This window comes from Pecten maximus, chromosome 19 (genome assembly GCF_902652985.1).
Source record: "Pecten maximus chromosome 19, xPecMax1.1, whole genome shotgun sequence".
Classification (NCBI taxonomy): Eukaryota; Metazoa; Mollusca; class Bivalvia; order Pectinida; family Pectinidae; genus Pecten; species Pecten maximus.
The window spans coordinates 31866175-31894121 of record NC_047033.1 but is presented as its reverse complement, the minus strand read 5'-3'; the positions used below and the strand labels follow the sequence as shown (position 1 = coordinate 31894121).

The window sequence follows — 27947 nt, the reverse complement described above, 5'->3', positions numbered from 1 at the left end:
GTCATTATAACAATATACATGTACACCTCTATAATCCGTCATTATAACAATATACATGTACACCTCTATAATCCGTCATTATAACAATATACATGTACACCTCTATAATCCGTCATTATAACAATATACGTGTACACCTCTATAATCCGTCATTATAACAATATACATGTACGCCTCTTTAATCCGTCATTATAACAATATACATGTACACCTCTATAATCCGTCATTATAACAATATACATGTACACCTCTATAATCCGTCATTATAACAATATACATGTACACCTCTATAATCCGTCATTATCACAATATACATGTACACCTCTACAAAGTGTCATTATAACAATATACATGTACACCTCTATAATCCGTATCCGTCATTATAACAATATACATGTACACCTCTATAATCCGTCATTATAACAATATACATGGACACCTCTATAATCCGTCATTATAACAATATACATGAACACCTCTATAATCCGTCATTATAACAATATACATGTACACCTCTATAATCCGTCATTATAACAATATATATGTACACCTCTATAATCCGTCATTATAACAATATACGTGTACACCTCTATAATCCGTCATTATAACAATATACATGTACACCTCTATAATCCGTCATTATAACAATATATATGTACACCTCTATAATCCGTCATTATAACAATATACATGTACACCTCTATAATCCGTCATTATAACAGTATACATGTACACCTCTATAATCCGTCATTATAACAATATACATGTACAACTCTATAATCCGTCATTATAATAATATACATGTACACCTCTATAATCCGTATCCGTCATTATAACAATATACATGTACACCTCTATAATCCGTCATTATAACAATATACATGGACACCTCTATAATCCGTCATTATAACAATATACATGTACACCTCTATAATCCGTCATTATAACAATATACATGTACACCTCTATAATCCGTCATTATAACAACATACATGTACAACTCTATATACAACTCTATAATCCGTCATTATATCAATATACATATACAACTCTATAATCCGTCATTATAACAATATACATGTACAACTCTATAATCCGTCATTATAACAACATACATGTACAACTCTATATACAACTATATAATCCGTCATTATATCAATATACATATACAACTCTATAATTCGTCATTATAACAATATACATGTACAACTCTATAATCCGTCATTATAACAATATACATGTACACCTCTATAATCCGTCATTATAACAATATACATGTACACCTCTATAATCCGTCATTATAACAATATACATGTACACCTCTATAATCCGTCATTATAACAATATACATGTACACCTCTATAATCCGTCATTATAACAATATACATGTACAACTCTATAATCCGTCATTATAACAATATACATGTACACTTCTATAATCCGTCATTATAGCAATATACATGTACACCTCTATAATCCGTCATTATAACAATATACATGTACACCTCTATAATCCGTCATTATAATAATATACATGTACACCTCTATAATCCGTCATTATAACAATATACATGTACATGTACACCTCTATAATCCGTCATTATAACAATATACATGTACACCTCTATAATCCGTCATTATAACAATATACATGAACATGTACACCTCTATAATCCGTCATTATAACAATATACATGTACACCTCTATAATCCGTCATTATAACAATATACATGTACACCTCTATAATCCGTCATTATAACAATATACATGTACACCTCTATAATCCGTCATTATAACAATATACATGTACACCTCTATAATCCGTCGTTATAATAATATACATGTACACCTCTATAATCTGTCATTATAACAATATACATGTACACCTCTATAATCCGTCATTATAACAATATACATGTACACCTCTGTAATCCGTCATTATAACAATATACATGTACACCTCTATAATCTGTCATTATAACAATATATACATGTACACCTCTATAATCCGTCATTATAACAATACACATGTGCAAGTCTATAATCCGTCATTATAACAATATACATGTACACCTCTATAATCCGTCGTTATAACTATATACATGTACACCTCTATAATCCGTCATTATAACAATATACATGTACACCTCTATAATCCGTCATTATAACAATATACATGTACACCTCTATAATCCGTCATTATAACAATATACATGTACAACTCTATAATCCTTCATTATAACAATATACATGTACACCTCTATAATACGTCATTATAACAATATACATGTACACCTCTACAATACGTGATTAGTTCAGCATTGAACTGTTACCAAATGGTAGTATACAGTCGGTATGAATACAATTTGGGTGACAAATACATAGAATGTCGCCCGTTAGGGCGACGTGAAATATTAATCTGTCACCCAAATTGTATTCATATCGACTGTATGCTACCATTTGGTAAAAAGTTCAATGCTTGTACATGTGTATTTACATTCATAATTCTATTTTATTTACAGTAGCTTAATCCGTCATCATGCAACCAAAAAATAGTTAAACACAGTAACAATATTCGATAGTGTCAACATGGTTGGTTTGCTTTACTTTACCTTTATCCAAACTACGCAGGTCACGTGACTATAGTATCATACTCATATATACTGTACGTAGAAATAAAAAAACAAGAGGCCAAGGGCCTCGTAGCTCTCTGGACGTTGATACAGTAACGTGCCAATTTTAGTTTTTTTTTTTTTTTTTTTAATTTTGCTATATATTCTTTGTATTTTTAACTTTTTCAATGAATTTTCCTGACTTTGTGTATTGATCGTTTTAAATGAAATTTTGTACTCTTATAGAGAATTGTTTCCTGTTTCATCTCATAATATTTTCACTGTTTTCCGATGTATATGACTAGAGAAATCATATATATTTTTTACAATACCTAATTTTTTGAACGCCATTTTGACGTTATTTTAGTAACGTCATATAGAGAAATGGCGTCACACGGAAATTATCAGTGTAGACAATTCTGTATTGCTCCATAAATACTCAACGGAAAAATAAATAAATATTATGAGAAGAAACTATGGACATTTCTTCATAACATGACGAAATATTGTCAAAATTCGTTCACATAGTAATGTTTCATATCAGTGTGTTTGCCAGGGACGTATACGTATACCTCGCGAGACACTCTGTACACTGTAGCAGACGACATAATGTGTATAAAGTAACACGCATAGCAGCATTTTTTTTGCAGCGGCACAGGGATACGTGTGTTGCAGCACATTACTATACACACATTACAGTGGGTTGATATAGGAACTTTGCCTCATAACTCCTCAGAATAACGTTCGGCATGTCCCTGTGACACCGAATATGTCCAAAATGACACCGTAAATTGACGATTACTCGAAAATGTAAACATTTAACAACTCAAATTTCTTGTCAAATCTAGTTCGTGTCGACCCCAATCATGTGTCTTGAAATCCATTCTGACAGTCCCACTGTTTCTGATATCCTCTGTCCACAAAATTTTAATAATTCTACTTCCGGCAAAAACATGAGAATGACTGCGTAAGCTCTCCTGGACTCCGTCCAGAGAGCTAAAAATGGCAGCTAACGGGATGACTGTGGATTATCAGAGCGAGTTTGACCCCGAGTGGTACATCAATACCTTCTATGGCTCGGTGTTAAATGAGGTCAGTCAATCTGATCAGAAGACTGATAATCGGCTTCAGTTTAACTTACTACAGTTCAACCTAGAGAAATACCATGAGGTCTTCCACTCAGGTACGTAAAGCTACTTCGTCAAGCATACAGTATAGATATGTATTATGGTTCACACTTACATTGAGGCTTCACCCATACAATCACGGTCGACTGATTTACACCATTATTCCCGTGGTCGGCATAATGACCATTTCAAGATGGCGAGCCATCATGATTAAGGAAGATAGGGATTAACTTTAAACAGAGACTTGTATTTAATTTTAAGAGCGATCCGATGGGTACAACAAAGTCTACCTCACAATAGTTGAAATTCATATTACATCATTTATCAGATGTTGTTTATAAACAACTCCGAATCCTTCGCATAGTAAAGCGAACTGTAAAACATTGGGACGTGATTAGTCATGGTTTTGCCCATATCGAATGAGTACAAGTTAGTTTGCTGGGTTAATCGTCCCGAGAATAGCCAGGGTCATTGTGAGGTGGGGTCCCCTGAAGTAGTTGGTGACTGTTTCACGTACCAACATACAGGAGGCCCGTCACATGCCACCCTTACAAGGCGGGTCGTTGTCAGCAAAAATGTACTTAGTTTGTATTAATGATTTACTTAATGATGTAGAATTGGTAGGGAATGGAGCATTTTACTCGATTCCAAAGTGAGTAAACCTACACAAGCTGACGATATATGTTTGATCAGCAACACAGTTGTCGGTTTACAAGATATGGTCACAATTTGTGAAAACTATAGTTGTAAATGGAGATTTTCATTTTCTGCTGACAAAAGCAAAATCATCATTTTTACGAGAAATAGAAAGCATGTCTTCGCAAAAGGCATTTACTTGTATGGTAAATCATTACCGGTTGTAGAACAAATTACGCATGTTGGAGTTATTTTGAATTTTAATCTTTTTTTTTCAGTTTTAAGATCTTTTTATTCATCCTTTTGCATATTATAAGTACACGAAATACAAAGAAAAAAACATCAATTAGTTTTACAGCAGCACAATATCATTTTTGAGAAGAGCATCAAGGGTGACAATGATTTGGTATACATAATAGCAACATTTTAGAAAATGCGTACATGTATATATATTGAAACAATGTTTAATGACTAATAGAAAAACAGTATGTATTGGACAATTTAGATAAAGATGTACCATTGTTGAATTATATATAGCTTACAGTATTAAGAGGTTGGTAGGTGTACATATAGTATTGAAGAGTTATGACATATATATGTATAGTAAGTTGGCCATCATTTGTATAAACTGGAGGTGTTGCATACATAATGTATTATAGAATATATATGTAAGCTCCCTGAGTATTATTTTGAGACTTGTCTCCCTTTGATTAAAAGCTATATCTGGATTTGTATATAATATAAAAAGGCTAATGAAAGTAGTTATTGTTATTATTTTAACCTTTGTTCAATAGACAGAACGGAATCGGCATGGAAGAGACTAAAAAGATGAACCATGTCACTCGTTCGATCTGGTGCTCACCCTAAAACCATTAATCCTCTAACTGTCGCAAAGGTTAAAACCCTTAATCCTCTAACTGTCGCCAAGGTTAAAACCCTTAATCCTCTAACTGTCACAAAGGTTAAAACCCTTAATCCTCTAACTGTCACAAAGGTTAAAACCCTTAATCCTCTAACTGTCGCAAAGGTTAAAACCCTTAATCCTCTAACTGTCGCAAAGGTTAAAACCCTTAATCCTCTAACTGTCGCAAAGGTTAAAACCCTTAATCCTCTAACTGTCGCCAAGGTTAAAACCCTTAATCCTCTAACTGTCGCAAAGGTTAAAACCCTTAATCCTCTAACTGTCGCAAAGGTTAAAACCCTTAATCCTCTAACTGTCGCAAAGGTTAAAACCCTTAATCCTCTAACTGTCGCAAAGGTTAAAACCCTTAATCCTCTAACTGTCGCAAAGGTTAAAACCCTTAATCCTCTAACTGTCGCAAAGGTTAAAACCCTTAATCCTCTAACTGTCGCAAAGGTTAAAACCCTTAATCCTCTAACTGTCGCAAAGGTTAAAACCCTTAATCCTCTAACTGTCGCAAAGGTTAAAACCCTTAATCCTCTAACTGTCGCAAAGGTTAAAACCCTTAATCCTCTAACTGTCACAAAGGTTATCAAATCAAAAGTTTTCCCGTCTGCCCTTTATGGATGCGAACTTTGGCAGCTGTCTAAAACGGAGTTAATCAAATTAGAACGTGCTCAAAACTTCATTGTTAAATCTATTCAAGGTCTTAACATTAGAATTAGAGCCGAAATGGCGAATTCCTTGATTGGATGGACCTCTACAGAAGGCTATAATTGATATTAAGAAACTTTTGTAGAATTGATAGTAAATATTTATGTCACACTATTTTTCTCAAGCGGTTATTACTGTATTTGTTTTAATACGTCTTGTCAGAATAGTTTTATTCCTGACAGTGTAAGAATACTACACAAGTAGGATCTGTTTAGTTACCTATTACAATAATCTGTAGATACAGTTTGTCCAAGTCGTTTATCTTGGAAGTCAATTGTTTATAAAACTGTCTATCATATGGAAGACATAACCATGTTTAATAGAATGAATAATGATTAAGATTTTGATAGATTTCGCCTCATTCATGATGTGATCACTCCAATATTCTATGGAGAGTCACACAAAAGTTTCCTGAACACCTCAATAAGATTAACAGTATTGATCGGTTATGTGTTAATTTACGTTTATCAAATTCTTTTGAGCTGTGTCATTATTGTGGTAATTTTCACAATGACAGTATAACACATGTAATATTACAGTGTACAAAACCGGAAAGCACAAGAGATGATTTATGGTATCTACTTTGCTTCGATTTTGATTTGGAATTAAACACCCTTCTACACTCGTTGTCTGATTATAACTTAATCCATGTACTTCTGGGAGGAATCCCTCCTCACATGTTAAATTTTCAAGATCGTGTGAAATTTACCCTAGATTGTATTAAATTTACCATAGATTGTGTTAAATTTACCCTAGATTGTGTTAAATTTACCCTAGATTGTGTTAAATTTACCCTAGATTGTGTTAAATTTACCCTAGATTGTGTTAAATTTACCCTAGATTGTGTTAAATTTACCCTAGATTGTGCAATTTTTATTCGCAAATCGTTACATTTATGTCACATCAGTGTTGATGGAATTTCATATGAGCAATGCATTGTAACTACATGTATATTATGTATATATTTATATTTTCGAATTTTGTCTGTAATTAACAATTTTCTGATTTACATGTAGGCGTTAGCACTTTTGTATTCGTATATTGTATATATCTATATTTTGTATGTAACTCTTCAATTTGGAGGAAATAAAGAAATAATAATGGCCGACGCCCTAACCGACTCGGTTATCTCGGAACCTTGTATCGAATGATCAAAACAGCTTGACGTTCATCTTTATTGTCAGAATTAATCCCTGATGACATCCGCTTTTAATAAACAGGTAAATACCCAACCATTTTATGTTATTGGTTTACTCCCGGATATCGACCTCACTGTGTGTTATATTGAATATATACACTATATTGTATACAGGTGTAATATATACAGGTGTATTGTATACAGGTGTATACAGGTATATTGTATACAGGTGTATTATAAACAGGTAGATACCTAATCACTGTGTGTTGTATTATATACAGGTGTATTATATACAGGTGTATTATATACAGGTATATTGTATACAGGTATATTGTATACAGGTGTAATATATACAGGTGTATTGTATACAGGTATATTGTATACAGGTGTATTGTATACAGGTGTAATATATACAGGTGTATACAGGTGTATTGTATACAGGTGTAATATATACAGGTGTATTGTATACAGGTGTATACAGGTATATTGTACACAGGTGTATTATAAACAGGTAGATACATAATCACTGTGTGTTGTATTATATACAGGTGTATTGTGTACAGGTGTATTGTATACAGGTATATTGTATACAGGTGTATTGTATACAGGTGTATTGTATACAGGTGTAATATATACAGGTATATTGTATACAGGTGTATTGTATACAGGTATATTGTATACAGGTATATTGTGTACAGGTGTAATATATACAGGTGTATTGTATACAGGTGTATTATAAACAGGTAGATACATAATCACTGTGTGTTGTATTATATACAGGTGTATTATATACAGGTGTATTGTATACAGGTGTATACAGGTGTATTGTATACAGGTGTATTGTATACAGGTGTATTATATACAGGTGTAATATATACAGGTGTATTGTATACAGGTGTATTGTATACAGGTGTATTGTATACAGGTATATTGTATACAGGTGTATTATATACAGGTGTATTATAAACAGGTAGATACCTAATCACTGTGTGTTGTATTATATACATGTGTATTGTATACAGGTGTATTATATACAGGTGTATTGTATACAGGTGTATTGTATACAGGTGTATTGTGTACAGGTATATTGTATACAGGTATATTATATACAGGTGTATTATATACAGGTGTATTGTGTACAGGTGTATTGTGTACAGGTGTATTGTGTACAGGTATATTGTGTACAGGTGTATTGTGTACAGGTGTATTGTATACAGGTGTATTGTGTACAGGTGTATTATATACAGGTGTATTGTATACAGGTGTATTGTGTATAGGTGTATTGTATACAGGTATACTGTGTACAGGTGTATTGTGTACAGGTGTATTGTATACAGGTGTATTGTGTACAGGTGTATTGTATACAGGTGTACTGTGTACAGGTGTATTATATACAGGTGTATTGTATACAGGTGTATTGTATACAGGTGTATTATATACAGGTGTATTATATACAGATATATTGTATACAGGTGTATTGTGTACAGGTGTATTGTATACAGGTGTATTGTATACAGGTGTATTATATACAGGTGTATTATATACAGGTATATTGTATACAGGTGTATTATATACAGGTGTATTGTATACAGGTGTATTGTATACAGGTGTATTGTATACAGGTGTATTATATACAGGTGTGTTATATACAGGTGTATTGTATACAGGTGTATTGTATACAGGTGTATTATATACAGGTAGATACCTAATCACTGTGTGTTGTATTATATACAGGTGTATTATATACAGGTGTATTATATACAGGTGTATTATATACAGGTAGATACCTAATCACTGGGTGTTGTATTATATACAGGTGTATTATATACAGGTATATTGTATACAGGTGTATTGTGTACAGGTGTATTGTGTACAGGTGTATTATATACAGGTGTATTGTGTACAGGTGTATACAGGTGTATTGTGTACAGGTGTATTGTGTACAGGTGTATTATATACAGGTGTATTGTGTACAGGTGTATACAGGTATATTGTATACAGGTGTATTGTGTACAGGTGTATTATGTACAGGTGTATTATATACAGGTGTATTATATACAGGTGTATTGTATACACTATATTATATACAGGTGTATTGTGTACAGGTGTATTGTATACACTATATTGTATACAGGTATATTGTATACAGGTGTATTGTGTACAGGTGTATTGTATACAGGTGTATTGTATACAGGTGTATTATATACAGGTGTATTATATACAGGTGTATTGTATACATGTGTATTATATACAGGTGTATTGTGTACAGGTGTATTATATACAGGTGTATTGTGTACAGGTGTATTGTATACAGGTGTATTGTGTACAGGTGTATTGTATACAGGTGTATTATATACAGGTGTATTATATACAGGTGTATTGTATACAGGTGTATTGTATACAGGTGTGTTATATACAGGTGTATTATATACAGGTGTATTATATACAGGTGTATTGTGTACAGGTGTATTGTGTACAGGTATATTGTATACAGGTGTATTGTGTACAGGTGTATTGTATACAGGTGTATTATATACATGTAGATACCAACTCGATGTATGTTTCTCCCGATGTATACAATATCTTTGTAGCTGACATGCATTTACATTTGACTTCTCTCAGGTATTATTAAAGGCGGCAGTCTACTCGACATCGGGACAGGTCCGTCAGTACATTCCATCATTAGTGCCTGCCGCCATGTTGATGACGTATATCTCTCCGACATCACTGCACAAAATAGGGAAAGTGCTTACTGATTGGTGGAAAAGCGACAAAACAAGCGTGGAAAACGTCACTGAGTACATCTTGATGAAGGAGAATTCGAGGTATATCTGTTTATATAGCTCAACCATTCTACACTGAGACATTTCCTGTCGGAGGGCATTTATTATATTATTATGCACTTAAAACCTAAAGACTTTAAGTTCGAACATTCCTTCAATATTTCTGTTATAAAGATGGCAATATCTTCGTGACTTTAATGAACATTAATATTATTTCCAGTGAAACCGTCACGGACAGACACAACACGATGAAAGAGAAAGTACGGGATGTCTTGTCTATTGATGTTAACTTGTCGGAGCCACTCGGAACCGGATGTGACGTCACCCATTTTGATATTATCACATCCAGCCTCTGTCTGGAAGCAGCAGCTCAAACACTTGACCAGTATCGCTCCAACGCAGCAAACGTGTCGTCGTTATTAAAGAGCGGGGGACATTTGATCCTGAACGGAGTTCTGGGACAGAGCTGGTACCGGGTGGGCGAGGCAAAGTTCGCGTGTGTTAGTCTCACCAGGGAAGATATAGAATCCATCTTCGTCAGCTGTGGGTTTGACATTGTATCCATGGAAACTGTGATGTCACAAGAAGGTGGTTATTACTCCGATTTCCAAGGTTATTTTATCATGCACGCCAACAAAAACTAAAACATGTTACTGTAGCCTCGTTTCAATCCTTATTTTAAGTCGTTGGTATTTCTAGAACAGGCCGACCTACTCTGTCGGGTTGTTTATTTTGTGTTTTCTATCTGTAGATAAATGTTTAGTTACAAATGGACACGTATTTAGTTACAAATGGACAAGTATTTAGTTACATCTGGACAAGTGTTTAGTTACACATGGACAAGTGTTTAGCTACACATGGACACGCGTTTAGTTACACCTCGACAAGTGTTTAGTTACATCTTGACAAGTGTTTAGTTACACATGGACAAGTGTTTAGTTACACATGGACAGGTGTTTAGTTACACATGGACAAGTGTTTAGTGACACCTGAACAAGTGTTTAGTTACACGTGGACAAGTGTTAGTTACACATGGAGAAGTGTTTAGTTACACATGGACAAGTGTTTAGTTACACACGGACAAGTGTTTAGATACACATGGACAAGTGTTTAGTTACACATGGACAAGTGTTTAGTTACACATGGACAAGTGTTTAGTTACACATGGACAAGTGTTTAGTGACACCTGAACAAGTGTTTAGTTACACGTGGACAAGTGTTAGTTACACATGGAGAAGTGTTTAGTTACACATGGACAAGTGTCTAGTTACAAATGGACAAGTGTTTAGTAACACATGGACAAGTGTTTAGTTACACATGGACAAGTGTTTAGTTACACATGGACAAGTGTTTAGTTACACATGGACAATTGTTTAGTTACACCTCGACAAGTGTTTAGTTACATCTCGATAAGTGTTTAGATACACATGGACACGTGTTTAGATACACATGGACAAGTGTTTAGTTACACATGGACACGTGTTTAGTTACAAATGGACAAGTGTTTAGTTACATCTGGACAAGTGTTTAGTTACATCTGGACAAGTGTTTAGTTACACATGGACAAGTGTTTAGTTACACCTCGACAAGTGCTTAGTTACACATGAAAAAGTGTTTAGTTACACATGAACACGTCTTTAGTTACACATGGACAAGTGTTTAGTTACACGTGGACAAGTGTTTAGTTACACCTCGACAAGTGTTTAGTTACACATGGACAAGTGTTTAGTTACACGTGGACAAGTGTTTAGTTACACATGGACAAGTGTTTAGTTACAAGGACTTCAGAGATATAGTTTGATCGTCGTGTTATGCTTTTATTGCCAATCACGTTGTCTTTTCTGGTTAAGATTGTGTTAAGAAAGATAACTCTTGCCGATCGTGATTGTAATTATAAGTATTTAGTCTGCACGCTTTGAGGGTTGAGAAATGTATACATTTTTCTGAAACCGTAAGATGTCATTGAAGTCCGGAAATGACTGAACAGTAAATGTTCTCTAACAAGTTTATTTTTCTGCTGATCTACCTTAATATAATTTTGAAATAGCATTGGTTACAGATTGTTTTCACGTACAGTAAACTTGACCTAACCAGATTACCAATCAACATCCGGTCAATACATCTGCACTATAACATTTTTACAACAGGTTTTAGCAAGCTAATGTCACCGCTTTTGAGAGATTTTTACACGTAGTTCTCTGGGCATGGTATTAGTATTCAATTTATTGTTGTAATTTTTTTTTTTTTTGCATTTGGTAATTATAATTTGTTTAACCAACTGATCATGATTGTCTTTTTAGTTCTCTGTTGTAAATAATTAATTGTTATGTATATATATCATCTCATATTCGTCCTGTACAAAATTGGAATTAACAAGTTTTAAGGCCAAATTCTTTGATCTGAAAACAAACCACACAAGCCCAGCTCCAGTATCCTAGCTGGTACATTTGTATGTGTCTGTCAATGCTGGAGCAGAGTAAGGGGAGAGTTTAGGTCACTAGCTATATAGAGGTCAATTTAAACAGCTCTAGTGCATGAGAGTAATCTGGCAGTTAAATAGGTTTTTAGGTGGCCTGAGAGTGGGAGACAATGATGTATTGGTCAGCTGGTGTTTCTATATTAAGGTGTACATACATGTTATGGAGTCTCTGATTTGGTGACCATAGTACGAAGTTTTGTATGTTTTGATGTTCTGATTAGGACTTGTTGATGTGCGCACTTATGTACTAAATGTATGTAAATAAACTGTAAATAGTGTATGAACATTTGTTTATGGTTTGAACCTCGTCACAATATTTTGATGCAAACCTTCATATTTCATATATTGCCATTTACCAACCATGACTATCTGGTTTCGACAGATTATACTTTACATTATTGCATGATATCTGTTGATTTGAACATTTAACTGATATTTCCCTTGACAACTATACTAGGACTTAAATGATAATTAAAAGTATATATCTCCTGTTATATTTCACTCACAACTTGTAGTAAACACATACTATAATACAAATATTGTATACAAATTATACTATGTTATGCCCCAAAACATTTTTATTTTCATATACCTTTCAAGTTATGCTTTCTAAGTGTGATGCAATTATTCTGATGCAAATTATATGGAATATTCGTAGTATGGAATTAAATAATGTAATGTGTGATACTGATTATATGTGAACCACATACAATAAATTAGCTATAAAAAACTTTATGTCACATATATATTAAATTTGCCACATTAATTCTTCAATTAAATAATTATAATTCATACATATTACCAATTTTAGATTATGCAGCCATACTATGGGAAACGGTCTTACAAAACAACAAATTCATCAAATAACAAAACTGCAAAAGCAAGCTCTTAAAATAATTCTAGATAAACCCATGTTAACAGAAAGTCTATCCCTTTTTAAAGAAGCCAAAGTCCTACCATTTGAACAAAGAATAAAATATCATACAACTATATTAGTCTATAAAGCCTTGCATAACATGACGCCTGATTATATATTCGTTCATTAATTGAAACTTGTCAAAATTCGTACTTTTATAAGTTGAGGTCAACTACAGATAACAAACTTATTTTGCCCAAACTGCAATCAGAAACAATGCGAAAATCATTCAGCTACTCTGGAGTATTGTCATGGAATAACCTACCACTACATCTTAAAAATATAATATCTCTTACAACTTTCAAACAAAAAATACGCAATAATTTTCTCTCAAGCTTAAAGTCATACATTTCAGTTCTTCCAATTCAAGCGAAACTACATTATTAAGAAAGCATGTGTATTATGATCTATTGATATTAAATAATTCCCTATCAATGTATATATAAAGAAATTCATGTTCTACCGAATGATACATGTAACTGTATATGAGTATTCTATGAGTACCCGCATGTTCATTACTATAACTTTTCCCAACCATATTGTATATATTTCAAGATATCTTGTTATGTGTTGATTAATGTATATTATGTTTTGTATGTCGTTATAGAGGGCCATATGGAAGATTAGCACATGCTAAATATGTCACCCTCAGAAAATAAAGTATATTATTATCAAATCTTATCGTTTGATGATATAAAGCAATGCATTTGTATATACCAAGACAGGTATTTGTCCACAAACACATTCAGGACTTGTCCCTTCACTACACTGTAGACCACAGACACACGTGTGTGTTTCCCCTTCAGTGTAAACTATACCTTAGGGAGCAGTAGTTGAAGCCCTGCCTGGACAAAATTAATTGATACTGTCAATGGTCCAGATAACATAATCTCGGCCAAACGATGTCGCCTAGTGGGAGGTATAGCTTGTGTTTCACTGTTGTTACTAAAAATAGACATTAAAACTTATTTTTTCTTAAATTAAAAGAATTCCAGTTGATATCGAATATTGTGATTGTTATCAACACAGCAACTACACAATACCTATAATCTGACATCACAACATACAGCCATGAATGCACAGTTAGTTAAAATCTGTTTACACGGTGCAAAGCAGCAAATTTTTCGACCGCTGGCTATAGTTCTCTCGGGGCTATAAATAGCCCCAGAGTATAAATAGCCCCAGAGAAATAAAAATGAACGAAACACATTTGATTTGTTCCTCATTTCCATTTATTAAGTGGGTTATGAAACTTTAGAAACAGCAAACCAGTTGATATCATGGGCGTCTTTGGACGACAGCCCTGTTCATAGATCATTCTTCTCCATATATTACATAATCCCTGCCTGTATGATCGTATCTACAAAGAGTAATCTATTTTTGTATGTTCCTATCAGTTTTTCGTTACGAGAGTTACTGGATCACAATGTTTATATATATATATAAATTACACTGTGGTGTTATCGTCCCAGTTATAACCTCTAGTCGCGGACCAAGCTAAACAATGGCGGGCGAAGTGACGATGTAGCGTGTACTTTGCAAGTCCGTGAGAGTTGCAAGTTCCGCTTCCGGTACTTGTAAGTTTCACGGAGGGGGCACCGGTCGCCGTGAGAGTTGCAAGAACCGTGAGACTTGCAAGCCAGAACAGTTTGTCATTGGAACAGGTCATGAGTTGTGTGTTTTACGTCATTAAATATGTTAACAGATATTGCACTGTTACAATGATCGCGTTACAATGTCGGCGGCGACTGTCATTGCGTTTTTAGAATGACTGTGTACAAAATAGCCAGTGTAGGCAATATACTGTACCTGCATATCGATCGGAGTTAAATAAACTCTAAATTACGCCATAGGGTAATCTTACCTGCCGTGAAATATTGGTCAGATAATTATATATTCTACCTGCTGTTTTGCCTGAGGAGACAGAGGGAGGGAACCCCCGGAACAGCATGATCAATAGCCTACCCCTGACAACAGGAATCGGACTGTCGAGATGATGGGGGTGTCACCACAGGCAGCGACACTTGTTATATATCCCTGTCACATGTGGGCGTCACTGTATACTTTACATGAGCCAAAATCTGTTGTTTTTCTTTATTTGATGAAAGTATTTATGGACATATTCCAAATGAATATTTATAAACAACACAGTTTACTGAATTGTAAATCATTTTTAAATAAAAATAGAAAGGATTAAATAAATAATCGCATACCTCATGATGCATAGGACATAGCTGTTTTGGTGATACATGTAGCTCTCATATTATTTGAAAACAATAACCCACATTAAATCCTGGTACCATGAGTATAAACTATGACAAGCTACAAAAAAATAGTATTTGGGTTTTTACCTATTTAATTCAGATATCTGTATTCAAATAGAGATGCATATGCAAGCACAAGTTGAATTAAATGTCAAAAATCTGTTTTAGAAAATATAAATGTTATATAAAAATTGCCGTTACCGTGAGAATTGCAAGTCGCCAACAAAAAAAAATCAATTGTCCATGTCTAAGGACATTTCACTGCATTTTTGTCACCCAAAGATACAAGTTCTTCATTCATGTTACCAGACACGGACCGAAAAAAACATGGAATTTACATCATTTTCAGAGAGAATGAACTCAAATATGTTCTTCGATGCCCACTGTATATGTAAAATATATGCTGTGTTTATTTGACCAAGAAGTATTTCAAATCACATGCTCTCTCGATCTCTCTCTCTTAAGAATTCACAATTAGCGGCTGTATGAACTGTCAGTTTAATTACCGAAATGGACAATAATTTACCCATATCGATATTTGTTCCAGTGATTTTGGAGAAGGCAAAATGTAAATAGTTTATGGATGCACAAGAGATGTCGCACGCACGACAGACGAAAGACAGTTAGTATAAGTTACTTGAGACTTTGTCTCAGGTGTCATACGAGTTACTTTATGCACTGCCATCCATTAGTTCTGTCAATGTGTAGGAAGTATTTTCAAATTCAGTAAATTAGATTTATTAATTAATCAATACCCTGATAGTGCTGAATTATCTCATTCTGGCTATGGAATTTCCTATGTGGGGGATAAAAAATACAAACTAATAATAGGTATACCACATCTTTTTAAAAAATTGATTTCATTATAGCCTGAATTTTTAAATTTAAGGGTTAACTGTAATATTTTTTTTTACATTATTGAGCAATAACGCAAAAAAACTGGGGTGTACTCTTTTCTTAAACCGCGAGTATGTTTATTTTGCTCCAGATATTTAAAAACACATCGATAAATACAAAATCCCGTGAATGATTACTCCGCTGACGTCACAGTATTTTTTTTTATGTTATGAGATGATAACATAATTTTTTGAGCCAATGAAAATGCTTGTTACAAGCAAAATTAAATTATATATATTTACCAGCGAATGTCCTCTTCATAGCCAGAATGCCAAAGAAGTCATTAGCAGGATAGTTAAAAAGACCATTTTGTCTGATATTACTTTTAAATATGATACTATTCTAAGTCAATTCATATTGATGATTGTAAAAATCCTCAACATGCAGGATTATTATTATAATAATGACCATTTTTCACTTCCCATGATGATCACTAAAGACATTGTTGTTCAGACCTTAATCTTTGGTAAAAGTTTTGATTCCAATTTAAAATGTTGATATCATTTCATCAATAAAATTAAACATTGAATATAATACATGAGCATTTATGTTGTTTTCTTTTCTTTTACAAAATGGAAGACTGAACAACTATGTCTTAGTGCTTTTAACACTTTCAAGATCCAAATAAATGAAAGCTCTGTTACAACATGACAAGACAAATAATTATGGTACTTTTCACATTTTATTCAGCACAAAGGAAAAGTTATAATTGTAAAAGCATTGAAATAATTATACATGTAATTTATCATGGGAATATTATCTGCAGCATGGCCGTATATTTACCTGGTAACATATTTAAGATATAACTTATAAAATACACAAACTATATAATTTCAGATGGACGGTTGCTCATTGAATAGTATGTTATGGGTTAGCTTCTTGTTGTTTCTATCTTTAAATTGCCTATGTCAATAATGTTGGGAAATGATCTTTTACTTGTACACGTGCTAAGCACCTATGCTCATCCAAGGAATAAGGAAATAATAAAATAAAGCAGTAAATTCCACAGTACATTTCTGCTATACTTACCTTTAATTTTGGTACACCTGCTTTCCCAACCGTTATATTTTTTTCTGCGTTGAATCTTTGTTTACATCTTGTATGCAAACGAGGTGTAACATACGCCGCTCACAGACAACGTTTTACAGATGCTAGCGTAGTATTCGCGGGTTTCCCGACACACTTAATATAATTATGTGATTCCAAGATCTTCACTGTGGTGTTTTCGAATGTTGACACATTTGATTATCATCATTAACAGTGAAATACTTGTATTATGATCTGAAAACTTGTAACTCTCACGGCGGAAATGACAATTTTCATTGCACATGCGCGCTTGCAATTCTCACGGTACTTGCAAAGTACACGCTACAACGACTACAGATTACGCAGGCGAGTTTGACGACGAGTGGTACCTGAGGACCTATTACGGCTCCGTGTCCGGACAGGCCGCCGAGGGTAATCTCTTACAGTTCCATCTGAACCATTATCACAACATATTCCACTCAGGTACGTATCATATTGGATAGTTTATGTTAGTCTACTCACCGACACAGGAATCGAAAGTTTACTTTGGGTACACATGTACATTTGTATACATATGTACAGTGCTATGTTAATCCAAGGGAAATAACTCTTATTTAACGACTGTGTTTTTGAATTATCAATTAAATTAACGAATAAGAGGTGCCGAGCTCGTTCTTTAAAATTAAGTCTGGTGTGATATTCCTCGCTCTAAGGTTTGAGGAAGACACATTTGTATTATGTGGTTTTTTTTTCAACATTGACTGTATCTATCAAACGGCCACTGAATTGATATTAAAAACAATTCTTCACCTGTTTGACGCTGGCATGGGCTGTACTTCTCGACAGCCATTCGTTGATAGATAAGCTGCAATGTAACCGAACTGTCGGCCAGCTTAGTATATATATTTGATATATTTACCAGATAAATCAATTCATGGTATTCTACACAGTACAACTACAACAGGAAATTCAAATATGATACCTCTCGATCAACAGAACATACATGATCATATATATATATAATATATAGTTACGCAAATGACAAAGGAAGACAATTTTATGACGTATGCCCTGACGGGGCCATGAACTCGACAATCTACATCAACTTATCCACTGTAGTTTAACTGTTTTTGCGTCGTTTCCGGTTTCCGCTTCATAGAAAAATCAAGATGAGTGTCTGGTAAAAAAAATAGTGTGATCGCGTGGGCATAAATCATGAAATACCGGCAGCTGGTATCTCTACGTCACATACCGGCAGCTGGTGTCTCTACGTCACATACCGACAGCTGGTATCTCTACGTCACATACCGGCAGCTGGTGTCTCTACGTCACATACCGGCAGCTGGTGTCTCTACGTCACATACCGGCAGCTGGTATCTCTACGTCACATACCGACAGCTGGTATCTCTACGTCACATACCGACAGCTGGTATCTCTACGTCACATACCGGCAGCTGGTATCTCTACGTCACATACCGGCAGCTGGTGTCTCTACGTCACATACCGGCAGCTGGTATCTCTACGTCACATACCGACAGCTGGTATCTCTACGTCACATACCGACAGCTGGTATCTCTACGTCACATACCGACAGCTGGTATCTCTACGTCACATACCGGCAGCTGGTATCTCTACGTCACATACCGACAGCTGGTGTCTCTACGTCACATACCGACAGCTGGTATCTCTACGTCACATACCGACAGCTGGTATCTCTACGTCACATACCGGCAGCTGGTATCTCTACGTCACATACCGACAGCTGGTGTCTCTACGTCACATACCGACAGCTGGTGTCTCTACGTCACATACCGACAGCTGGTATCTCTACGTCACATACCGGCAGCTGGTATCTCTACGTCACATACCGGCAGCTGGTATCTCTACGTCACATACCGGCAGCTGGTATCTCTACGTCACATACCGACAGCTGGTATCTCTACGTCACATACCGACAGCTGGTGTCTCTACGTCACATACCGACAGCTGGTGTCTCTACGTCACATACCGACAGCTGGTGTCTCTACGTCACATACCGACAGCTGGTATCTCTACGTCACATACCGACAGCTGGTGTCTCTACGTCACATACCGGCAGCTGGTATCTCTACGTCACATACCGACAGCTGGTATCTCTACATCACATACCGACAGCTGGTATCTCTACGTCACATACCGACAGCTGGTATCTCTACGTCACATACCGACAGCTGGTATCTCTACGTCACATACCGACAGCTGGTATCTCTACGTCACATACCGACAGCTGGTGTCTCTACGTCACATACCGACAGCTGGTGTCTCTACGTCACATACCGACAGCTGGTATCTCTACGTCACATACCGGCAGCTGGTGTCTCTACGTCACATACCGACAGCTGGTGTCTCTACGTCACATACCGACAGCTGGTATCTCTACGTCACATACCGACAGCTGGTATCTCTACGTCACATACCGACAGCTGGTATCTCTACGTCACAAACAGACTGCTGGTATCTCTACGTCACATACCGACAGCTGGTATCTCTACGTCACATACCGACAGCTGGTATCTCTACGTCACATACCGACAGCTGGTGTCTCTACGTCACATACCGACTGCTGGTATCTCTACGTCACATACCGACAGCTGGTATCTCTACGTCACATACCGACAGCTGGTATCTCTACGTCACATACCGACAGCTGGTATCTCTACGCCACATACCGACAGCTGGTATCTCTACGTCACATACCGACAGCTGGTATCTCTACGTCACATACCGACAGCTGGTTTCTCTACGTCACATACCGACAGCTGGTATCTCTACGTCACATGCTGGTATCTCTTCGTCACATGCTGGTATCTCTACGTCACATACCGCCAGCTGGTATATCTACGTCACATACCGACAGCTGGTATCTCTACGTCACATACCGACAGCTGGTATATCTATGTCACTTACCGACAACTGGTATATCTACGTCACATACCGACAGCTGGTATATCTACGTCACATACCGACAGCTGGCATCTCTACGTCACATACCGACAGCTGGTATCTCTACGTCACATACCGGCAGCTGGTGTCTCTACGTCACATACCGACAGCTGGTATCTCTACGTCACATACCGACAGCTGGTATCTCTACGTCACATGCCGCCGTAGTTCTAGAATCTGAGGCCTGACCAATTAAGGTGCCGTAGTTCAAGAATCCGAGGCCTGACAAATTAAGGTGTCGTAGTTCTAGAATTAGATGCTTGCCAAATTAAGGTGCCGTAGTTATAGAATCCGAGGCCTGACAAATTAAGGTGCCGTAGTTCTAGAATTAGATTCTTGCCAAATTAAGGTGCCGTAGTTCTAAAATCCGAGGCCTGACAAATTAAGGTGCCGTAGTTCTAGAATTCGATGCCTGACAAATTAAGGTGCCTTAGTTCTAGAATCCGATGCCTGACAAATTAAGGTGTCGTAGTTCTAGAATCCGAGGCCTGACAAATTAAGGTGTCGTAGTTCTAGAATTCGATGCCTGACAAATTAAGGTGCCGTAGTTCTAGAATCCGAGGCCTGACAAATTAAGGTGTCGTAGTTCTAGAATTCGATGCCTGACAAATTAAGGTACCGTAGTTCTAGGATCCGAGGCCTGACAAATTAAGGTGTCGTAGTTCTAGAATTCGATGCCTGACAAATTAAGGTGCCGTAGTTCTAGAATTAGATGCTTGCCAAATTAAGGTGCCGTAGTTATAGAATCCGAGGCCTGACAAATTAAGGTGCCTTAGTTCTAGAATTAGATGCTTGCCAAATTAAGGTGCCGTAGTTCTAAAATCCGAGGCCTGACAAATTAAGGTGCCGTAGTTCTAAAATCCGAGGCCTGACAAATTAAGGTGTCGTAGTTCTAGAATTCGAGGCCTGACAAATTAAGGTGCCGTAGTTCTAGAATCCGAGGCCTGACAAATTAAGGTGTCGTAGTTCTAGAATTCGATGCCTGACAAATTAAGGTACCGTAGTTCTAGGATCCGAGGCCTGACAAATTAAGGTGTCGTAGTTCTAGAATTCGATGCCTGACAAATTAAGGTGCCGTAGTTCTAGAATTAGATGCTTGCCAAATTAAGGTGCCGTAGTTATAGAATCCGAGGCCTGACACATTAAGGTGCCTTAGTTCTAGAATTAGATGCTTGCCAAATTAAGGTGCCGTAGTTCTAAAATCCGAGGCCTGACAAATTAAGGTGCCGTAGTTCTAAAATCCGAGGCCTGACAAATTAAGGTGCCGTAGTTCTAGAATTAGATGCTTGCCAAATTAAGGTGCCGTAGTTATAGAATCCGAGGCCTGACAAATTAAGTTGCCTTAGTTCTAGAATTAGATGCTTGCCAAATTAAGGTGCCGTAGTTCTAAAATCCGAGGCCTGACAAATTAAGGTGCCGTAGTTCTAAAATCCGAGGCCTGACAAATTAAGGTGTCGTAGTTCTAGAATTCGAGGCCTGACAAATTAAGGTGCCGTAGTTCTAGAATCCGAGGCCTGACAAATTAAGGTGTCGTAGTTCTAGAATTCGATGCCTGACAAATTAAGGTACCGTAGTTCTAGGATCCGAGGCCTGACAAATTAAGGTGTCGTAGTTCTAGAATTCGATGCCTGACAAATTAAGGTGCCGTAGTTCTAGAATTAGATGCTTGCCAAATTAAGGTGCCGTAGTTATAGAATCCGAGGCCTGACAAATTAAGGTGCCTTAGTTCTAGAATTAGATGCTTGCCAAATTAAGGTGCCGTAGTTCTAAAATCCGAGGCCTGACAAATTAAGGTGCCGTAGTTCTAAAATCCGAGGCCTGACAAATTAAGGTGTCGTAGTTCTAGAATTCGATGCCTGACAAATTAAGGTGCCGTAGTTCTAGAATCCGAGGCCTGACAAATTAAGGTGTCGTAGTTCTAGAATTCGATGCCAGACAAATTAAGGTACCGTAGTTCTAGGATCCGAGGCCTGACAAATTAAGGTGTCGTAGTTCTAGAATTCGATGCCTGAAAAATTAAGGTGCCGTAGTTCTAGAATTAGATGCTTGCCAAATTAAGGTGCCGTAGTTATAGAATCCGAGGCCTGACAAATTAAGGTGCCGTAGTTCTAGAATTAGATGCTTGCCAAATGAAGGTGCCGTAGTTCTAAAATCCGAGGCCTGACAAATTAAGGTGCCGTAGTTCTAGAATCCGAGGCCTGACACATTAAGGTGCCGTAGTTCTAGAATCCGAGGCCTGACAAATTAAGGTGCCGTAGTTCTAAAATCCGAGGCCTGACAAATTAAGGTGTCGTAGTTCTAGAATTCGATGCCTGACAAATTAAGGTGCCGTAGTTCTAGAATTCGATGCCTGACAAATTAAGGTACCGTAGTTCTAGAATCCGAGGCCTGACAAATTAAGGTGTCGTAGTTCTAGAATTCGATGCCTGACAAATTAAGGTGCCGTAGTTCTAGAATTCGATGCCTGACAAATTAAGGTACCGTAGTTCTAGAATCCGAGGCCTGACAAATTAAGGTGTCGTAGTTCTAGAATTCGATGCCAGACAAATTAAGGTGTCGTAGTTCTAGAATTCGATGCCTGACAAATTAAGGTACCGTAGTTCTAGAATCCGAGGCCTGACAAATTAAGGTGCCGTAGTTCTAGAATTCGATGCCTGACAAATTAAGGTGTCGTAGTTCTAGAATCCGAGGCCTGACACATTAGGGTGCCTTAGTTCTAGAATCCGAGGCCTGACAAATTAAGGTGCCGTAGTTCTAGAATTCGATGCCTGACAAATTAAGGTGCCGTAGTTCTAGAATCCGAGGCCTAGTCAGGGCATGAGTCATAAAATTGTCCTACTTTGTCATTTGTGTTACTATGTTATATCAGTTAATGATTGACGTATACAGACATATAAACAAACAACTAGTCACATACGGCGTAGATAGGTTATACAGTCATGCTAAGTTAGTACGTTTGAGGCGAATATCTATTGAAATTCAGTGATTTTTTCATGGATATATGCTATACTCTTTGTTGTATGTGGGTTTAGAAATGATTCAACGTAGTGTAATATTCATTGTCTTGATTTCTGATCTGTTTAAGTTTTGGGAACATTCACCTAAGTGTTACTGTAAAGTTTATAAATTACTGGTCGCTGTCGATTGTAATTTCTTTGACGGCAATTCACTCGACAGTAGCACATGGATGATCATCTCTTTAACCAAACAAAAATAATACAGTTTCAGAAATATCTTTAGCGTCTTCATCCATTCATTGTTTTCGTTTGTTTCGTTATTTATCATTGATAACAGACAATGACAATTTTCCTTCAGGTATTGTTAAAGGCGGCAGTCTACTCGACATCGGGACAGGTCCGTCAATACATTCCATCATTAGTGCCTGCCGCCATGTTGATGACGTATATCTCTCCGACATCGCCCCACAAAATAGGAAAGTGCTGACTGATTGGTGGAAAAGCGACAAACTATTAATAGAAAAGATCACTGAATACGTATTTGGCTTGGAAAAATCAGGGTAGGCTTTTACAATGCGTCACTTATATGTCTCAACTAGTAAACGTTTTACCAACGTTGCAGGTAACAAAAGTACATAGACGTTCGAAAAAAAAAAAATAATAATAACAAGCCCATAGCACGCACATGTAGCAGGTTTGCATGTTCGCTGAGGAGATATACATGCAATGTCTCAAATGTAGAAATGAGTTCAGCAATCGAAAGACAAATATCAACGCGTAGCTCAACTTGAAAAATACCACTTCACATGTCTATGTTTAGATGTATCTACTTATCGTTTCTCTTGATTTAAAAATAGAATTGATATTGAGTTTTTCTTTACAGACAGACTGTGGCAGAGTGGCAACAAACGATGAAAGAGAAAGTCCGTGACGTCTTGTCGATCGACGTCACGCTAGTGAAGCCATTCGGAGGCGGATGTGACGTCACACAATTTGATATTATCACATCCAGCCTCTGTCTGGAAGCAGCAGCTCAGACACTTGACCAGTATCGCTCCAACGCAGCAAACGTGTCGTCGTTATTAAAGAGCGGGGGACATTTGATCCTGAACGGAGTTCTGGGACAGAGCTGGTACCGGGTGGGGGAGGTAAAGTTCGCGTGTGTGAGTCTCACCAGGGAAGATATAGAATCCATCTTCGTCAGCTGTGGGTTTGAAATTCAGCGATTTGAGATTGTCAAGTTCAAATCAAAAGACAATGAGTACTCAAACTTCCAAGGATACTTCTTTATGTATGCAGTTAAAAGATAAAGAAACCAACATTTGGACAAAATATACGGAGGTATATCACTGTCACATAGTTATATATAACCCTGAATTTCCTAATGAATAATTCCTGAATTTCCTATTGAATCATACCTGAATTTCCTATTGAATCATCCCTGAATTTCCTATTGAATCATCCCTGAATTTCCTATTGAATCATACCTGAATTTCCTATTGAATCATTCCTGAATTTCCTATTGAATCATCCCTGAATTTCCTATTGAATCATACCTGAATTTCCTATTGAATCATCCCTGAATTTCCTATTGAATCATACATGAATTTCCTATTGAATCATACCTGAATTTCCTATTGAAACATACCTGAATTTCCTATTGAATAATTCCTGAATTTCCTATTTAATCATACCTGAATTTCCTATTGAATCATCTCTGAATTTCCTATTGAATCTACTTTTCTGAATTTCCTATTGAATCATCCCTGAATTTCCTATTGAATCATACCTGAATTTCCTATTGAATCATCCCTGAATTTACTATTGAATCATCCCTGAATTTCCTATTGAATCATTCCTGAATTTCCTATTAAATCATTCCTGAATTTCCTATTGAATCATCCCTGAATTTCCTATTGAATCATTCCTGAATTTCCTATTGAATCATACCTGAATTTCCTATTGAATAATTCCTGAATTTCCTATTGAATCATTCCTGAATTTCCTATTGAATCATCCCTGAATTTCCTATTGAATCATATCTGACTGACCTTTTGAGTCATTCCTGACTTTCAATTATCATCCATGGATTCCTTATTATTTGACACCAGAGAGTAGGTATTGCAGTCTTGACCTTCATCTATATGTCAATAGTCAGACGAGGGATCAAATACGGCGAACATTTATTCATGGAAGATAGCTGGAAAAAGTGAGGGTTAAAAACCATGTCTTCAATATGTATGGGCAGAGGTGGTCTCGTGTTTTTGCATATTTGGTTTTTAACAGGTGAACGATGTGTTTTTACCCTTTACTGGCTGTTAAACAGGGTGGACGATGTGTTTTTACCCTTTACTGGCTGTTTAGATCACAATCAAACAGAGATAGTGTCGTACAAATTGTATGTGTACGTCTGTAAACTACATTATATCTATAGCATTATTGTGTACAGGTTAACACGACACAGGTTAACACGACATGTTAACACGACACGGGTTAACACAACACAGGTTAACACGACACAGGTTAACACGACACAGGCTAACACGACACAGGTTAACACGACACAGGTTAACACGACACAGGCTAACACGACACAGGTTAACACGACACAGGTTAACACGACACAGGTTAACACGACACAGGCTAACACGACACAGGTTAACACGACACAGGTTAACACGACACAGGCTAACACGACACAGGTTAACACGACACAGGCTAACACGACACAGGTTAACACAACACAGGTTAACACGACACAGGTTAACACGACACAGGCTAACACGACACAGGTTAACACGACACAGGTTAACACGACATGTTAACACGACACAGGTTAACACGATAGGTTAACACGACACAGCTAACTCGGCACAGGTTAACACGACACAGGTTAACACGACACGGGTTAACACGACACAGGTTAACACGACATGTTAAACGACACCGGTTAACACGACACAGGTTAACACGACACCGGTTAACACGACACAGGTTAACACGACACAGATTAACACGACACAGGTTAACACGACACAGCTAACTCGGCACAGGTTAACACGACACAGGTTAACACGACACAGGCTAACACGACACAGGTTAACACGACACAGGCTAACACGACACAGGTTAACACGACACAGGTTAACACGACACAGGTTAACACGACAACACGACACAGGTTAACACGGCACAGGCTAACACGACACAGGTTAACACGACACAGGTTAACACGACACAGGCTAACACGACACAGGTTAACACGAGACGGACTATAATAACATTTTTCACTGGTTGGTAGTTAGACACGGTAATCAGAACGTAAAATCTCGCCCCCTGGGGAGTGGGTAAACTTTACTATAGTTTATAGAGGGAAATCACATTTTTGACTACCATTTGACGGATTTGCATTGGAAATCATTCTAACCTGGCTAACATTATCAGCATTGGATAACAGTTTGATGGTATGCACATGTTGGCCCTGACTGACCCACAGGGGCTGATGGGCGGGGCTAAAGGGGGTCACATTAACTGAAATTTCAAAAATCTTCTTCTCAATACCCATATAAGATAGAATCAAATACTTTTCAGAGACAGAAGGGTCTTATGGTGCTTTACCAAAATTGTGAATTTCATGACCCTGGGGTCTCGCGTTTGACCTTGGGTAGTGGGTAAACTTTACTATAGTTTATAGAGGGAATTCACATTTTTGACTATTATTTGTTGGATTTGTATTTTAATTCATTCTAATCTGATTAACATTATCAGCATTGGATAACAGTTTGATGGTATGCATATGTTAGCCCTGACAGACACCTTGGACTGATGGGTTGGCCTAAAAGAGTCATTTAGATTAACTGAAATATTTCAAATCTCAGATGACCGTTACGGCCCATGGGCCTCTTGTTATATATAATCCTCTTTACTTGCATGAGGTATTTGAAACAAAGTGGACATATCACTACATCATTGCGTGACTTGATGTTGTAAAAATTCAATTTCGACTGTAGTCATGAACATGTATTGTCGACTACAGTCGATAACGGTTCTGAAATAGGTAAAGGTGCTCGAAACTCATGCTTCAAGTAAGATGTAACCAAATGTCAAAGCATAATAATAAAAAAAACCCACATATTCCTAGATTATACATGTACTCTCGATAAACTTGTTATTTGCTGTTATTTTACACACGCGCAATCCGTCACCTGTAATGCGGTTTTTGATATTCTTACGCTCAACTGCTGAACTAAAGTCCATGTCATGAATTAAACAAAGTGTTACCCCTGGCAACGCAATATGCAGGCTTATTACTTCTGTCGGCCTTTTCTATATTGTTTTAGGTATAGTAAGTTTTAAGTCAATCTGTTTGGTTGACAATTCAAATATTACAATTATATATATGTTATGGATTAGTTTGATATTGTATCAAGCTTTTAAGAGGCTTAAACACATGGCTTAGCCTAGATGTAACAAAACGTCAACGCATGTTATCAATAAATCTTCAGTGAAACTGG

The 27947-nt window shown here is 36.7% G+C and overlaps 1 protein-coding gene across 7 annotated transcripts; it reads left to right on the top strand.

The window, feature by feature from the left end:
* Positions 1 to 3567: 3567 nt before the first annotated feature.
* Positions 3568 to 27947, top strand: LOC117317390 (indolethylamine N-methyltransferase-like). Of its 7 annotated transcripts, none has more exons than XM_033872199.1 (6): positions 3568 to 3796; positions 23792 to 23993; positions 24317 to 25882; positions 25941 to 26355; positions 26487 to 26576; positions 26645 to 27947. In XM_033872199.1, the coding sequence occupies exons 1-3, from the start codon at positions 3616 to 3618 to the stop codon at positions 24741 to 24743; spliced, it is 810 nt and encodes a 269-aa protein (XP_033728090.1). In that variant the 5' UTR covers positions 3568 to 3615; the 3' UTR covers positions 24744 to 25882; positions 25941 to 26355; positions 26487 to 26576; positions 26645 to 27947. The 7 variants fall into 7 exon arrangements, 6 of the variants coding, with proteins under 6 accessions (XP_033728090.1, XP_033728088.1, XP_033728087.1 ...); XM_033872197.1 differs by having other exon boundaries at positions 26487 to 26591; XM_033872196.1 differs by having other exon boundaries at positions 26487 to 26591; positions 26630 to 27947.

What these genes read in the sequence shown, in the direction of transcription:
- LOC117317390 (XM_033872198.1), top strand. Translation starts at nt 3,616, where the DNA reads ATGGCAGCTAACGGGATGACTGTGGATTATCAGAGCGAGTTTGACCCC. An exon ending in CCATGAGGTCTTCCACTCAG is followed by an intron (nt 3,797 to 23,791) that starts GTACGTAAAGCT and finishes ATTTTCCTTCAG; the next exon opens with GTATTGTTAAAGGCGGCAGT. An exon ending in TTTGGCTTGGAAAAATCAGG is followed by an intron (nt 23,994 to 24,316) that starts GTAGGCTTTTAC and finishes TTTTCTTTACAG; the next exon opens with ACAGACTGTGGCAGAGTGGC.